The 18,125-nt window shown below is 40.7% G+C and overlaps 1 protein-coding gene across 2 annotated transcripts; it reads left to right on the forward strand.

Moving 5' to 3' along the window:
- The first annotated feature begins 212 nt into the window (after window positions 1-212).
- On the forward strand, window positions 213-16,830 carry wnt3 (Wnt family member 3). Of its 2 annotated transcripts, XM_012971508.3 has the most exons (5): window positions 213-482; window positions 10,472-10,713; window positions 13,597-13,862; window positions 14,312-14,798; window positions 16,353-16,830. In XM_012971508.3, exons 1-4 carry the CDS (start codon window positions 406-408, stop codon window positions 14,789-14,791), a joined length of 1,065 nt encoding a protein of 354 aa, XP_012826962.1. In that variant the 5' UTR covers window positions 213-405; the 3' UTR covers window positions 14,792-14,798; window positions 16,353-16,830. The 2 variants fall into 2 exon arrangements, with proteins under 2 accessions (XP_012826962.1, NP_001096552.1); NM_001103082.1 differs by lacking the exon at window positions 16,353-16,830 and having other exon boundaries at window positions 406-482; window positions 14,312-14,791.
- The last annotated feature ends 1,295 nt before the right edge of the window (window positions 16,831-18,125 follow it).

The following is an 18,125-nucleotide window of genomic DNA, read 5'->3' on the forward strand; positions in this document are numbered from 1 at the left end:
GATGGGAGTTGTAGTGCTGAAGGCAAAGGGTAGTGCAGAAGAGGAGGAAAGTGCAGATGCAGAACTGGAGAGCATAGAGAGGGGAGGGGGTGAGGAATTAGCATCCTGGGTGTAGTGCGGGGGGGGGGGGAGCTTCTTGACTGACAGTCCTAAGTAGGGAGGATTCCCTTACCTTGTCCCAGTGCTCAGGGATTGGCTGCCTTATGACATTCAGCTTTTTTCTTTCCCCTCGCCATAATCAGACAAGCAAGGTTATATAATGCACCTACACCCCTGCCCCCAAAAACAGACAGTCAGAGAGAGAGAAGAGACCCTGCTTCACATGGAACGTACCTCACCTCCCCATTAGGGTCTACTCACTCCCCCAACACCTGCCGATTTCTCCAGGGAAACTCAGCGCCCCCCATGGACAGACTTCGTCTCTTACACTTCCTCTGGATCTTCTCAGCTGCCCCAGTATTGGCAGGTTACCCCATTTGGTGGTAAGCGATCTACTGCGCTTTATTGTTATTACCCTCCTCACTCCGCTACATGGCAGGTAGGAGCACTTGGCTATTCCCACTGGGTACCATACACACCTTCCTAACCTCCACTGAACAAAATCTCCCCCTAAACCCTGTCTAGCCTGATCCTTATGTTAAAGACCCCCATACCCATCTTCCTTTTGTTCTGTTATCCTGTTTTATGTGTATCCCTGAGCATGTATTATAAACTATTATATGAACCCAATTTACTTTGAAGCAGGACATCCTCTGTCCTATGAGATTCCTACCCTTTCACTCCTTTGTTTTACTGATCTTGTGTTTTGAATGTAGTTGTGGCCTAATTATTAATCAAAGCACTCATCTCTGGTTTCCAAAATGTGGGAATGGCTCCCCGAATGGACCTAATGCGGTGGAGGAGGGTCCCAGCCTGTACTGGACTCCCCTGGAACTATAGCAGGGTGACTGTTACCCCAATGTTTCTATATATCTGTAATCTTGTTATGGGCTAAGGGGACCCAGCCTGAAGGCCAGTTAGGGGGGGATTTGGGGTGAGTGCTTATTTGTGCCCTGGGTACCCCTAGAACTATAGCAGGGTGACTGTTACCCCAATGTTTCTATATATCTGTAACCTTATTATGGGCTAAGGGGGCCCAGCCTGAAGGCCAGTTAGGGGGGGATTTGGGGTGAGTGCTTATTTGTGCCCTGGGTACCCCTGGAACTATAGCAGGGTGACTGTTACCCCAATGTTTCTATATATCTGTAACCTTGTTATGGGCTAAGGGGGCCCAGCCTGAAGGCCATTCAGAGTGAGATTTGGGATGAGTGCTTATTCGATAGCTTTATATAGAACTAGCATGGTGATGGTTACAACTATATTTCTGTATATTTATATCAGAGGGGAGCGAACAAAGCCTGGAACACAATGAAAGGCTTTAAGTCGGAATAACTGTTCCAGTTATGAGCTTGGTTGTGATATAGAAGTAAATAATTAAGATATATTCTTTATATAATAGGTAGGTAGTAGACATAGAGGCACACAGGCAGAGCTTATTGCACCCAACAGGTCTATAGTATTTATTAAGTGTTTATACAAAATTGTAGGTCACTACTAAAATGTTGGATTTTGGATGAACACTTGTGATACTATTCAAGCTCAGATGAACTCAGTGGTTCTATTCTACACTTACTAGGACCTTGGCATCTGTTCATTTTTAATTGTATTTATAAATATATATATATATATATAGACATATTCAGATATATGTATGGGGATACAGGGCATAACAGAAAGGTGAGAGAAAGTTAAAAGAAAGTACAAGGAGGATGATACATATGTGTATATATGGGTAAGAAACGAGAAAGATACAATAGAAAATTTGTGCATTATTATGAATACACCAAATACATTTTCATTAGTGTGTAAGCTAAGTGCAGTTTAGCAGTACAAACACAGTTATGGAAGTAGGGGCTTTAGTGGAATTGTTGCATCAAAAAACAGTGGGAAAATATCCCAAAAACATGTGTATCTTTATGTACATAGACACTGAAAAGATATATATATATATATATATATATATATATATATATATATATATATATATAAAAGGATCCCATTATCCACAAAGTTCCAAATTACAGGAAGGCTATCTCCCATAGACTCCATTATAAGCAAATAATTCTAATTTTTGAAAATAATTTCCTTTTCCTCTGTAATAATAAAACAGTACCTGTACTTGATCCCAACTAAGATATAATTACCCCTTATTGGGGGCAGAACAGCCCTATTGGGTTTATTTAATGGTTAAATGATTCCCTTTTCTCTGTAATAATAAAACAGTACCTGTACTTGATCCCAACTAAGATATAATTACCCCTTATTGGGGGCAGAACAGCCCTATTGGGTTTATTTAATGGTTAAATGATTCCCTTTTCTCTGTAATAATAAAACAGTACCTGTACTTGATCCCAACTAAGATATAATTACCCCTTATTGGGGGCAGAACAGCCCTATTGGGTTTATTTAATGGTTAAATGATTCCCTTTTCTCTGTAATAATAAAACAGTACCTGTACTTGATCCCAACTAAGATATAATTACCCCTTATTGGGGGCAGAACAGCCCTATTGGGTTTATTTAATGGTTAAATGATTCCCTTTTCTCTGTAATAATAAAACAGTACCTGTACTTGATCCCAACTAAGATATAATTACCCCTTATTGGGGGCAGAACAGCCCTATTGGGTTTATTTAATGGTTAAATGATTCCCTTTTCTCTGTAATAATAAAACAGTACCTGTACTTGATCCCAACTAAGATATAATTACCCCTTATTGGGGGCAGAACAGCCCTATTGGGTTTATTTAATGGTTAAATGATTCCCTTTTCTCTGTAATAATAAAACAGTACCTGTACTTGATCCCAACTAAGATATAATTACCCCTTATTGGGGGCAGAACAGCCCTATTGGGTTTATTTAATGGTTAAATGATTCCCTTTTCTCTGTAATAATAAAACAGTACCTGTACTTGATCCCAACTAAGATATAATTACCCCTTATTGGGGGCAGAACAGCCCTATTGGGTTTATTTAATGGTTAAATGATTCCCTTTTCTCTGTAATAATAAAACAGTACCTGTACTTGATCCCAACTAAGATATAATTACCCCTTATTGGGGGCAAAACAGCCCTATTGGATTTATTTAATGGTTAAATGATTCCCTTTTCTCTGTAATAATAAAACAGTACCTTGTACTTGATGGTAACTCAGCTGCCTGAATCCATACTGGTGGCAAAACAATCATATTGGGTTTCTTCTCATGTTTAAATGATTTTTAGCAGCCTTGAGGTGTGATGATCCAAGTTACGGAAAGATCCCTTATCTGGAAAACCTATACCTGTAATAATACATTTGATAATATTGCAACTTAGGGTTAGACTTACTATGGGCAGCTGACATGGTATGTTTACTGGTTGGTAAGAACATGCAGATTCTGATGAGATGACATTGCCTGTATTTCAGTGTAAATGAATAAAGGGTACATACCACACAGATTAATATTAGTGAAATTGTGAGATTTTCTTTTTTCGACCCCTCCCAGACATGAGCTCTGCTGTAGCCCACCATGCCTTTCCACTATGGACTTGAAGATATGGTTAGTAATCATGAATAAAGCCTCTGAAATATCCACTCTGCAATGTGCAACTTGCCCTTTGGCGTTACTCTGATTAAGGAAACTTAGTAATATAGTGAGTAACATAGTAAGTTAGGTTGAAAAAAAGACATACATCCATCAAGTCCAACCATAATGCCTATATATAACCTGCCTAACTGCTAGTTGATCCAGAGGAAGGCAAAAACCCATCTGAAGCCTCTCTAATTTGCCACAGAGGGGAAAAATTTCCTTCCTGACTCCAAGATGGCAATCGGACCAGTCCCTGGATCAACATCAACAATAAAAGCTCTTTATTTCCCCAACTTATCTCTGATTTCTGCTAAGAACCCCATCAAGAACCCCAAAACATTCTTATTTTTTCAAAGTCTTTTTACAAATTTCTATGCTATTAAAATTGTACATTGTCAATGAGCTCTGGTATGAGAAAACTATATGTTAAATTCTTTTGTTTTAATTATTGGTAAATTCTGGCATTTAAATAGTTAACATTGCTTTAGAGTAAAAAGAAAAAAGTTTGCTTCTAATCTGCAGGTTTTCAGACGGGGCTTTGAATGAATTCTAATCAGTTTGGAAAGATGTTATTGGTTAAAATAAAACAATAATTCCACCAATAGATATATAAAGAAATAGATATGAATGAATTTCAATTGGTTTCAAGAACAAATTGGAAGTGTCAAATGTAAAATATTGATGGCAGACCCCTGTTTATTGAATGGGATTTTATTTAAATGCTGTTTATTTATGATTTCAATGAAGTCAACATTCAGATTATTCAGTTATTATTATTATTATTACCATGTATTTATAAAGCACCAACATATTCCGCAGCGCTGTACAATACATTTTTCGAAACTATGACTAAACTAAATTTCCACAATTGTCAGTCATTTAGCAAAAGATCCGAACTGAAAAAGCACAAAGAAAAAAGAAAAGTGGAAAAGATTGAAAACCACAACTTTTTCATATTGTCGCACAAATGACAGGGAAAAAACCACAAAGCAAAGAAAGATCTTCCAGTTGTACAAAGGACACCTGCCATTGGTTTCTACGCAATCACAACAGCTTTAACATGGCGTATATTTTTTCAGGTCTTATTGCATAATAAATCATAAAAAAAAAAATCTAATTTTTTTCCTCAACAAAATTGTATTTTGGTACAAAAAAATACAAATTGTGAAAAAATATTATTAAATGCCTTTAGTTCATTAGTTCACCTAGTTCAAGTAGTACAGTTATGGGATCCATCATCTGGAAACCAAAGCTCCCAATTACTGGGCCATTCCCCATAGACTCCATTTTAATCAAACAATTCAAATTTTTAAAAATGATTTATTTTTTTCTCTGTAATAATAAAACAGAAACTTGTACTTGATACCAAATAAGATATAATTACCCCTTATTGGGGGCAGAACAGCCCTATTGGGTTTATTTAATGGTTAAATGATTCCCTTTTCTCTGTAATAATAAAACAGTACCTGTACTTGATCCCAACTAAGATATAATTACCCCTTATTGGGGGCAGAACAGCCCTATTGGGTTTATTTAATGGTTAAATGATTCCCTTTTCTCTGTAATAATAAAACAGTGCCTGTACTTGATCCCAACTAAGATATAATTACCCCTTATTGGGGGCAGAACAGCCCTATTGGGTTTATTTAATGGTTAAATGATTCCCTTTTCTCTGTAATAATAAAACAGTACCTGTACTTGATCCCAACTAAGATATAATTACCCCTTATTGGGGGCAGAACAGCCCTATTGGGTTTATTTCATGGTTAAATGATTCCCTTTTCTCTGTAATAATTAAACAGAAACTTGTACTTGATACCAAATAAGATATAATTAATCCTTATTGGAATGTTATGTTTACATTTCTGTAGACTAAGGGGCTGATTTACTAACCCACGAACGGGTCGAAATGAGTCCGATTGCGTTTTTTTCGTAAAGATCGGTATTTTGCGATTTTTTCGTATGTTTTGCGATTTTTTCGGCGTCTTTACGAATTTTTCGTTACCAATACGATTTTTGCGTAAAAACGCGAGTTTTTCGTAGCCATTACGAAAGTTGCGTAAAATCTTGCGATTTTTCGTAGCGTTAAAACTTGCGCAAAAAGTTGCGCTTTTTTCGTAGCGTTAAAACTTACGCGAAACTTTGCACCTTTTAAGTTTTAACGCTACGAAAAAGGCGCAACTTTTCGCGTAAGTTTTAACGCTACGGAAAAATCGCAAGATTTTACGCAACTTTCGTAAAGGCTACGAAAAACTCGCGTTTTTACGCAAAAATCGTATTGGTAACGAAAAATTCGTAAAGACGCCGAAAAAATCGCAAAACATACGAAAAAGTCGCAAAATGTTCGTTTTCAAGTCGGAACTTTTCCAATTCGGGTCGGATTCGTGGGTTAGTAAATCAGCCCCTTAATGTATGGAGATCCAAATGACAAAAAAGCTTTTATCCAGAAGACTCCAGGTTTTGCGCATTCTGGATAACAGGTCCCATACCTGCATTTCATAGACTGGTCAATTCTATTCCACTTTTTTATTGGTCTTCATTATTTAGTTTTTTTTATAGTAATTTCCCTTCTTCGTCTGACTCTTTTCAGCTTTCAAATGGGGGTCACTGACCCCGGCAGCCAAAAACCTATTCCTCTGTGAGGCTACAATGGTATTGTTATTGTTACTTTTCATTACTTATTTTTCTATTCAGGCTTCTCCTATTCATATTTCAGTCTCTTATTCAAACCACTGCCTGGTTTCTAAGGTAATTTAAACCCTAGCAACAAGATAAGTGCTGAAATTCTGGGGGGAGTTGCTGAAGAAAAAGTGAAATCATTCAAAAACCACAAATAATATAAAATGAAGACTCACAATAGCACTCGCTACAATCATACTAAAAATTAACTCAAAGCTGAACATCCCCTTTACAAAACCAATAGGAATACTTAAAAACAAGTGTACAAAATTTTACAGAAATATCATTTTTTACGCTGCATGATTACATTGTATTCAAGGAAATTCAACATCTAAGAATTTACCATTAAGCTTTATATTCAGCAGCTCTCCAGTTTGGGATTTTAGCAGCTATATGGTTGTTATGGTCCTAGCAACCAGGCCGTGGTTAGAATGAGAAATTGGAATATGAATAGTGGGTCCTAATAGAAAGATAAGTAATGCAAATAAACAATAACAGTGAAATTGTAGCCTCACAGAGCAATAGTTTTTTGCCTGCCTGGGCCTGAAAGAGTCAGAAGTAGAAGGCATTTTATTAAAAAACTATAAAAAATGAAGACCAACTGAAAATCTGCTAAGAACTGGCCCTTATATACAGTATATAGACGTTAACTGAAACTTCTTTAATTAAAAAAACAGGCAAAACGTAGTTTTATTTCTAATTGCTGAACACCTGTCAAACAGAGGGGTATCCTAGCCCTTTATGGCATAGCGTCCCATATTACAGAAAGACCCATAATATGGAAAACCCAAGGTGATAAGCTTTCTACATAATAGATCCCATCCCAGGATGCATTTTGGCACTTCTATTAGAAGACTTTCCTCTTCATTAAGTGTTTGTCCCTGTATCTGCCTGTGATGTATAATCTGATACCTGCGTATGATATAAAGTCTGATGCATACCCTCAGGATACATGCCTGTGGCATAATCTGATGTTTATTATTATTAGTAAAGGGAAGGCACCATTTCATGGAGACCCATTGTAATTAAAATGCCAAAATGCAACAATCATCCGATCATTTCCTGTCTTTTAGATCCCTAAACCAGATAAAGCCAATCAAAACACTACGGGGTGTATTTATTAACATTGGAGGCAAACATCACTGCTGATATTACCCATATCAACCAATCAGATCTTTGCTTTTATTTTCTAACTTGTAGTTGACTGTTCAAATCTAATTGCCGATTGGTTACTCTGGGCAACTTTACCAGTGATGTTTGTCTCCAATGTTAATAAATATGCCCCTATGTATACAGTGTCCTCTGACTTGATTTTCATTGTGTCAGTCTTCTCACTACTGATATGTCCAGGTAAACAGGAGCCTGTGCTTCGTGATCCTGCCCTGAGTTTTGGAGTCTTCCACTTGCAGGAATCTGGTCCAGCTAGATCTTGCCTGCCCTTAGAACATTTCTGAGGTACCCAGCTGGCTGACCTGGAATGGGTGGCCAGTAGGTAATATCCGGAGAATCCTAATCCTTATTGTGTGAGGATTAGGTTTTGGGATGAGCAGTATTGTCTGGGCAGGCTTTCTCTGGATGGGATACACTACAGATCTGGAGTCTTAAGCCCTCTGTAATGAGGTCTCCCCGAGGAACAGGAGAGAGGGCTCACTAATGCATGGAGTGTGCCTAGTCAGGGGTAGAGGTAGGAAAGGGAGGGGGTTCACAAATCAACACAGTTATGTGTTACCAGAATAAAAGTGTAGCTTTGAAAGAATTAAGTCAACCGGGGGGGGGGGAATTGGAAGGGCTTCATGATGGAAGATGGGACTTGACATTTGTGAAAATATTGGGTTAGATCAAATTTGAGGAGAGCATTTTTTTCTCCTTAATCTACTCAAATTGATTTTATTTCCCCATCTTCATTTCAGTCATTTCCCCATAGACCTCAATGGAGTTTTCACATGGTAAATTACAAGATAAGTTCTTGAATTGTGTCTGGTGAGGCTAGCATACAGGTGGGAAAGCAAGGTGCCAGTCAGTGTAAGGGCAAAGTGTGTATGATAGCTGGGGGGGTGTATGATTCTGTAGCAGGGAATTTAAAAGTTGATACTGCCTCCTGGCTATCTCCTCCTGGATGAACCAAACCCAACCTAGCTTAAACAGAGCTCATGGTCTTCCCACCCAAACCTAGCCCTTCTCCTCCTTTCACCATTACTATTGATGGCATGACCATTAACCCTGTTAAATCAGCATGCTGCTTTGGGGTTATCTTTGACCAGCCCCTCTCCTTCTCTAATGATATTAATGACACTGCCAAAACCTGAATATTGCCAAAATACGCCCCTTTCTATCACAAGTTACTACTAAAACACTAATCCATGGCCTTATTCTGTTTAGATGACTGCAATCTTCAACTAACCGGCCTCCTAAACTCCCACCTCTCTGTCATGCAATTAATTCATTTTAAACTCTGCTGCCAGGATCCTCCTGCTCTCTACTAAGAGGGAACCTGTTCAGCCCCAAGTCATAACTTTAGTATGGCTGCCAGTTAAGCAAAGGGTACAAAATACTTTTACTAACATTCAAACTTTTCACTCCTCTGCTCCTCACTACATTTCTTCTCCCTGTACGTTCCTGGTTGTCTCCTGCGCTCCTCTCAAAGCCTTTATCTTTTTACACCATCCACACCGACTGCTCCTTTATTGTAAAACCTCTGTCTCCCTGCTCCTTACCTCTGGAACTCTATCCCTGAATCCCTCCGTAGGGAACACTCACTCACTTTCTTTAAGAAAAAACTCAGATTATACCTTCTGGAGCACTAAAACATTATTTTGTCCAGTCCTTCACTTAAGGGCCAATGCCCATACCTGGTGCACTCTTGCCTTCCAATATCTGCCTGTATATTACCAAACCACTTAGATTATAAGCTCTTTGGTGCAGGGACCTCCTTCCTACTGTGTCTCATACCACATGGCACTCAATCTCTGCGTATTTATACATTTTTATTGTATTTATCATAATATTTGTCCTCCCTGTATGTAATTTTGTATATTGTAAGATTGTACAGCTTTGCATATCCTTTTAGCGCTCCATAATTAAAGTTATACATACAAGTAAAAACATAGGTACAATGGAGGCGCAACTGATCTGGCCAAACTAGCTACAATTATACAAAAGAGAGGGGGTTAATCAATGTCCATTTCCTGGTCCCTTGTTTTTTTAGTCATTTTGGCAGTAAGTTCACACACATTTTGCTGCGTCTCTGAAGGTTAGGACATATTGTTTGATATTGTTTTTTAAGATTAGCTTTAGCTTTTTAGTTTAGTGCCTTCACAGAAAAGCCATTTAGCCAGAGCGGTCTCTCGTCAGTGGGAGTGTTGAGGGATGGCAGAAGTTGGAAATAAGCGGTAGAAAAGAGGCGACATTTCATGTTAGCCTTGCAGCTGCCTGGGTGCTGATAACGTTTGCTGAAAGTCATATAGAACACAAAGACTGCACATAGCGCCGCTATCAGAATGGAAACAGTACCACCATTGGGCCCAATGTGGAGGTGCAGATGGCCTGTGTAAACATGGTTCTGCTGAGGTTTGCAGTCCCTGCTGTACATCCTGGAATAGTTGCCAACAGGCAAAGCCCATGGCTCTGATTCCCCGCCCTTGACATATCTGAACTTGAACTTTTTACTGATTTTCCTTTCAACCAGAAATCTGTGTCTGCAGTCATTCTACAATCCTACAACATAATAGATACAATTGCTTTATACATGGCATATCTATTTCTCATGTATTGCCAAGGCAAAGCAACCATGGCATGCTTGCTATGTGCCATCCATGGGGGGTGTACTTGTGGGTCAGCTGATTTTCATATGATTGCCATTAAAACGAATAAGTGGTGATTGCAGCAAAACACTCCGACTCCAAGTGTTCTATTACCCTAAACACTTTGTAGGCCTGTGCCTGTTCCGTGTTGAGCTGGGCAAAGCATTGTAGTGTCATCACAAAAAGTGGGCTTGGGATGTTGATTGGGTTTGACATAACCAGACAGTGCTTGAAAGTAAATATTGGGTTCTGTGTTGAAATGTATTAAAGAAGCTATTTCCTTCTATGGTCGAATTAAAACTTATTTTATATTACTTTCTCTCCAGGTCCTTAGCACTTGGACAACAGTACAGCACCCTTGGGTCCCAGCCAATCCTCTGTGGATCTATACCAGGTCTTGTCCCAAAACAGATGCGGTTCTGCCGGAACTACATTGAGATCATGCCCAGTGTAGCAGAGGGGATAAAGCTGGGAATTCAAGAATGTCAGCACCAGTTTAGAGGGCGCCGCTGGAACTGCACCACCATTCATGACAGCTTGGCCATCTTTGGACCAGTACTGGATAAAGGTACTGATCAGACAAAAAGTATCATTAACTATGCACCAGTATAAAATGTTTTGCCCTTTGTGTCATGGTCCCATTGTCCATGGATTCTTCCCACAACCTGTGTGCCCCCGATATCCATGGGATCTTGCAGTCTAGTGTATCCCCACAACCTGTGTGCCCCCAATATCCATGGGATCTTGCAGTCTAGTGTATCCCCACAACCTGTGTGCCCCCAATATCCATGGGATCTTGCAGTCTAGTGTATCCCCACAACCAATGTGTCTTTGATGTCCATGGGATCTTGCAGTCTAGTGTATCCCCACAACCTGTGTGCTCCCGATATCCATGGGATCTTGCAGTCTAGTGTATCCCCACAACCTGTGTGCCCCCAATATCCATGGGATCTTGCAGTCTAGTGTATCCCCACAACCTGTGTGCCCCCAATATCCATGGGATCTTGCAGTCTAGTGTATCCCCACAACCTGTGTGCCCCCAATATCCATGGGATCTTGCAGTCTAGTGTATCCCCACAACCTGTGTGCCCCCAATATCCATGGGATCTTGCAGTCTAGTGTATCCCCACAACCAGTGTGTCTTTGATGTCCATGGGATCTTGCAGTCTAGTGTATCCCCACAACCTGTGTTCCCCCAATATCCATGGGATCTTGCAGTCTAGTGTATCCCCACAACCAGTGTGTCTTTGATGTCCATGGGATCTTGCAGTCTAGTGTATCCCCACAACCTGTGTGCCCCCGATATCCATGGGATCTTGCAGTCTAGTGTATCCCCACAACCTGTGTGCCCCCGATATCCATGGGATCTTGCAGTCTAGTGTATCCCCACAACCTGTGTGCCCCCGATATCCATGGGATCTTGCAGTCTAGTGTATCCCCACAACCTGTGTGCCCCCGATATCCATGGGATCTTGCAGTCTAGTGTATCCCCACAACCTGTGTGCCCCCGATATCCATGGGATCTTGCAGTCTAGTGTATCCCCACAACCTGTGTGCCCCCGATATCCATGGGATCTTGCAGTCTAGTGTATCCCCACAACCTGTGTGCCCCTGATGTCCATGGGATCTTGCAGTCTAGAACCTGTGTGTTTTTGATGTCTAGGGGATCTTGCAGCCTTTGTTTTTATTCCCTGAATTTTGAGCAATTCAAAAAATGCAAACATTGCACCACTAATACTGTAGTTGAGCTGCTGATGACATTCAGTGTAGACTGCAGCCGGCACTCCTACCCACCCCTAAGGAACACTGTATGGCTTGGGTAGAACTTACCTGCCAAGATAGCCTTTCCCTGATGTAGAGTAGCAGGAATGCTATGGCAGCTGACTGATGTCAGGTGACCCCTATTGTATAAAAGATAGGGGATATGTAACCATATTTCCTTTGGGAACCCCTTAGTGAAGAAGTGGACAAAGTACTCCCGAGTCTGGGGTAAAATGACCCAGGGATAAGTTGTAGAAGACCTTACAAGTCAGGGGAAGGGGACCCAGTAAACTAGATAGAGAACATTCCATCCAATAGAGAATAGACATGTAACCCCTGGAGTATAGGAGGGAGATGCCTTGTAATGGCTGTTCTTGGAACCTGTGCACCTATCTATCATAGTGCCTATATTAGCTTTGGTTTTGTCAGTACATTAATATGAACACTTTAAGAACCACTCAAGCCCAAGTGATTGTGCAGCACATTGGGTAAAACATACCCTTGAGTATTAATGTTTAAGAGTGCCACCTGTGATAAAGGGTTAAACTGGTGAGCAAAAGTGTGTTACATACTTGGAGATACTTTAATTTAATAGGTTTGACAAAAGGAACCAATCGCAACTATACCTTAATAAAACTAAATGTCGTGTCCCAGTAGCTGATGCTGCCTATGTGAGCAGCCATACATGGTATAGAGGTGGGAACAGCAAATACAGGGAGTGAGGAGAAGTGTGAGAGAAGGGCAGAATGATGAGCAAGTTCCCAGAGATGAGAATCTGCAAGGTTTGCTCTCACACAGAGGCTGCCGGATCAGTAGCACAGAAAGTGAATGAGTGAAATGAGCTTAGTGTTGAATAAAAAGGAGTTTAAGCCTCCCCACTGCGAGGCTGAGAGGGGTTCCTGGCCCAGCAGGACTCTGGGGCTATTCACACGCCCTTTCACTGCTCTCTTCCCCCCACCCTCAGACTGAGAGGGGGACTCCTCCAGTACGGGACAGTACGTAGCCTGCCGAAGGGCCTGCTGCTATGAACTGACAGGGAAATGGCAGTCTGGTCACACACAGGTCCCAAGGACGCCCATCATTATGTCACTAATACACTGTGACACCAGCATACAAAAGGGGATTGAGCGTCCCAGCAGGTAACTGGCCGAACTGGGAAGGAGGGAGGAAGCCTTTTAACAGTAGACTTAATCCCTTCGCCTCTCCATCCCAGATCTGCAGTGGGATATCCTCCTGCCCCTTGTCTCTATTTTTTTGCAGCCCCCTCTCTCTTTCCTTAGAACTGTTCCATCTAATTGAAATAGAAGCAAGAGAGTGAAGCAGAGGGAGCTATATATCTTTAGACCCCAAGTGAAAGGGTCTTTTACTGTATAAAATTCTCAATGCTATTCTGACATTGAAATATTTTTGTTTTATTGGTGAGCGCCATTGACCTATTTATTACATAGGCTGTACAAGATATTGGCTGTATGTGAACATTTCTGATTTATAGCATTTTCTAGCATGACTCTTGACTGCCCAGGTGCCAAACAGCATGACTGAGTTGTTTGCAGCAGGAATAAATGTTAGGGTGAGGAAGGGTTAATGGGATGCCAGAGGTCCTTGGGAGCCACAGTCATACATTACAATAATGAATCTGTTGGGTTGATCGTGTATAATGAGACTATAAACATAAGCATGTCATTTTCAGCCACCCGTGAATCTGCGTTTGTCCACGCCATTGCCTCTGCCGGAGTTGCCTTTGCCGTGACTCGTTCTTGTGCTGAAGGCAGCTCCACAATCTGTGGCTGTGACTCTCACCACAAAGGCTCCCCTGGAGATGGTTGGAAATGGGGTGGCTGCAGCGAGGATGCAGACTTTGGAGTTCTGGTGTCCCGTGAATTTGCAGACGCCCGAGAGAACAGGCCAGACGCCAGATCAGCCATGAACCGACACAACAATGAGGCCGGAAGAGCGGTGAGAAATAATGATACTATGGTCCCAAGGGATGGGCAATGCATTGAGGCCCAAAGCAGGGAGAAGGGAGACAAAATGGAGTATAGTAGGAGCTGAAATTCTGAATCAAACTCCACTTGACAGTGGACTGCCACAGGGAGCATGGAGTCCTGCTTATCCTTTATAAAGCTGTCACTAGAGACCACTCTTTTTGTTAAAGACTCCACTTCATTTCCTTCTCAACTTGCCCCCATCAGAATGCTCCAATCCAACCCATTGCTTCAGTTAAAGACTTGGCCTTGTGTTTGTGATAACTGCCTGCTGAAAGATGGTTACACGCAAGCTTTTTTATCAGATCGAAACTGGTTCTTCTGTATTATTTTCCCTTCTATTGCTTCACTTATCCTTCCTTTTACTTGAACAAGATGCCCAGTCTCTGCTGATAACAATGTCTTTTTGTCTTCTCTTAGACCATTCTTGACCACATGCACCTTCGATGTAAGTGCCATGGTCTCTCTGGCAGCTGTGAGGTTAAAACTTGCTGGTGGTCCCAACCTGACTTTCGTGCTATTGGGGATCACCTAAAGGATAAGTATGACAGTGCCTCCGAGATGTCAGTGGAGAAGCATCGGGAATCACGAGGTTGGGTTGAAACACTGAGGGCCAAATACTCGCTCTTTAAACCTCCCACAGAGAGGGACCTTGTGTACTATGAGACTTCCCCCAACTTTTGTGAGCCCAATCCAGAGACTGGATCTTTTGGGACCCAGGGCCGTTCCTGCAACGTGACATCCCATGGCATAGATGGATGTGACCTCCTGTGCTGTGGAAGGGGCCACAACACGCGCACCGAGAAACGCAAGGAGAAGTGTCACTGCATTTTCCACTGGTGCTGTTATGTGAGTTGCCAGGAATGTGTGCGCATTTACGACGTCCACACCTGCAAGTGAAACAAAGGTACTAAAGCTGCAGCATGCCAATAGGTCTGCAATGGGCCCAATCATACGTTGTACTTTTTTATTCCAAGAGCCCTTTCAAGTCATAAGTTCCCAATCCATGGGGCTGGCCCCTCTAGGGGGACCCAAAGCAGTGGTGCAGCACAAAGGCAAGATAGGGTAGGTTTTGGGGTAAAAACTTATGATATTCAGCATTTTCATCCTATAATTGTGTTGCTGATATACTGAATCCCAGCATCCTTATCAGCTCTCCATATTATAACAATGTCTGTCAATGGGCCTCTGTGCCTAATGTCATGGCTCTAACAGACTTAATTCAGGCCATATTTCCCCTATTAGCAAAGGCAAAGCAAAGCTGTGCTTCAAATCGCTTTCAATTGTGGGGGCCATGTTGGCACCCATAGCTTAACCTTTAATGGCGATTGTTACCCTTAAAACAAAACATTTTCTTGTAATTTTCTTAATAATGAGATGACTTGTTGTACATAATTATCACAAACGCATATGAACAACCCTGCCCTTGTCAAAAGAGCAAAACCCCATATTATATTAGGGACTTTTTACTAAAATAATACTTTCTTTGCATCAACAGGTTAATTATTGATTTTATAAACCCTATTCCATTTGGTCACTAGATATTTTTTGTATTTTTAACTTTACTGAGAGGACTGTGCTGTAGCCAATTGTTGGAAGATGCTATCAGTCATGAGCATATCCACCAGAATGTTTTGCAAATATCTAATATTCTGGCAAATTTTGTCTTCTTAATAGTTGGCCAGTGAAGCCACACACAGAAGGGCCCTTTCTCTACAAGGTCTTGTTTTATGGGATAATTTTTGTACTAAATGGTTTATATTGTGATCTAAGGGATTCAACTATAACCAAACCAAACGGACAATTTTCATCAATGCCTGTGCAACCAGCCCTCAGTATAAGATACTTCCATATTAAATGGATATTTGCATTATGAAATTGGCCATTTATATCTGTTAGGGATGCACTGAATCCAGAATTTGGTCACATCCTAGCACTTTTTGAAGGATCTGGAATCCAGCAAATTCTAAATTTTCACTGGAACTTAATCCAAACCCTTGATGACATGTGACTTTACAGGTCTGGACAACTGCTGGATGTTGTTGTTGTTCTCAAATTAAATATACAATTGGGTTTGGAGAACCTGGTATTTGGTCAACTCCAGTTGTTGGATTCCATGCATCCCAAATGTTTATTAAACTTTACTGTTAACATAACAAAGTTCTATAAAGCTAATGTATGATTAATGGAGTGTTTAGCGGCTTCTTTAGCCTCTCAGTACAGGCCTTTCATTTGGGGATTAAGGTCAAACTTCCTACTCTTGTAGTTTAGACTAGTTCTTCTAAAACTTCTCAAACTTCCAGCATCACTTTGAATACAGGCAAGCCCTGAATGAATTTCAACATCCAAATTCCTCCTTCAAAAAACCTAAACCTTCACCTCCGCTTCTGCTGCACCATAATGTCTCAAACCATCATTTTCTGTAGTTAAGACTCAACCCCCATTATGTTTCTCTCCACAGGCTCCTGCTGCGGTACATATCGAAGTGTCACCTCTGCTGAAAGGAACTGGTTCCTCATGAAGCACCAACCATCCCAAGAACATGTCTGCTGGCTGAACTAGTCTGGCACAGGATTAGGCACAACTCTTACATGGCCACAAGAACTATGAGTGTAGGGTTACAAGTAGTGAGAACCTTTTGCTTTCCTTAGACAGTTTTCCAACTGACAATGTGTAGCCAGTGCCTCTAATGCAATATCTATATTACCCGACCCAGGGATTTCTTTTTTAACATATTATTTTTCAAGAACCACTATACCCTGAATTGCTGAATGAAGTCTGTCTGTAAAGGCTATGAGCTAAACTGTGCTTAAAACAGGGGGATATCTAACCTGGCTTAGTTGTAGGGGAGCTCTCTTATCTATCAATGCCTTAAAGGAATACTGTCATGGGAAAAAATGTTTTTTTTTTTTTTTTTCAAAACCCATCGGTTAATAGAGCTTCTCCAGCAAAATCCTGCATTGTAATGCAAATATATTTTTATATTTACTTTTGAAATTTCACGAGGCTAGCAATGATCTTCATTTCCCAGGGTGCCACAGCCATGTGACCTGTGCTCTGATAAACTTCAGTCACACTTTACTGCTGCGCTGCAAGTTGGGGTAATATTCCCCCCCCTGCCCAGCAGCCGATCAGCAGAACAATGGGAAGGGAGCAAGATAGCAGCTCCCAGTAGGTATCAGAATAGCACTCAATAGTAAGAAATCCAAGTCCGGCTTGGGACTCCTCCAGTTACATGGGAGTAGGAGAAACAAAGCAGTTCTAATGTGTAGCGCTGGCTCCTTCTGAAAGCTCGGGCACAATGCACAGAGATGGCCCCTACACACAAACATTACAGCTAAAAAAATACATTTGTTGGTTCAAGAATAACATTTTAAATGGTAGAGTGAATTATTTGCTATGTAAACAGTGTCATTTAGAAATAAAAAGTACATCATAAAAATTATGACAGTATCCCTTTAAGCATTCCATTACTGACAACTGGCACACAGCCCTAGCACCAGCTACCTTGTTATAGTGATTATAACACAATAGGAGGGATATGATAAACAGGAAAGCTAGCCCCCAGCCTGATACAAGGAAAAGATAAACCTGTAGCAACACCTTAATATATAATCCAATCTAAAGGTTCCAGAGGTCTCAGACTTTCCATTCCAGGCATGTTATAAACTCTGTTCTCTCTACAGCAGCCCAGGGTCGCGGCACCAGAAATACCTATGGCCGAAGCTACTGATATGATCGTCAATGTCTTGTGGACATTTATATTCGAAATCATTTTTATATATATATTTATTATACAATGTATGTATATACTCTGTGAGTTTACTAAGATTATATATAATATATTATAAATATATATTTGGAGAAAAATATCCTGCGTTCGTTGTTTTATTTAAAAAAAAAAAATTGATTGTTTAAATGACCAGTTTGTAAAATAAAATGCAGAAGGAAACACAAGGGAATTACTCAAACTGCTTCCGATTAGAGTACATAAGAATAGGAGATCAAGTTCCTTCTGTGTGCCATAACCACAGCAATTCCTATTGACTGCAATGGCCAGCAAGTTCCATCAACTAGTTACTACATAATACTTATAATAAAACTACTTATAATAAAACAGTACCTGTACTTGATCCCAACTAAGATATAATTACCCCTTATTGGGGGCAGAACAGCCCTATTGGGTTTATTTAATGGTTAAATGATTCTCTTTTCTCTGTAATAATAAAACAGT

Source organism: Xenopus tropicalis, chromosome 10 (genome assembly GCF_000004195.4).
Source record: "Xenopus tropicalis strain Nigerian chromosome 10, UCB_Xtro_10.0, whole genome shotgun sequence".
NCBI classification, from domain to species: Eukaryota; Metazoa; Chordata; class Amphibia; order Anura; family Pipidae; genus Xenopus; species Xenopus tropicalis.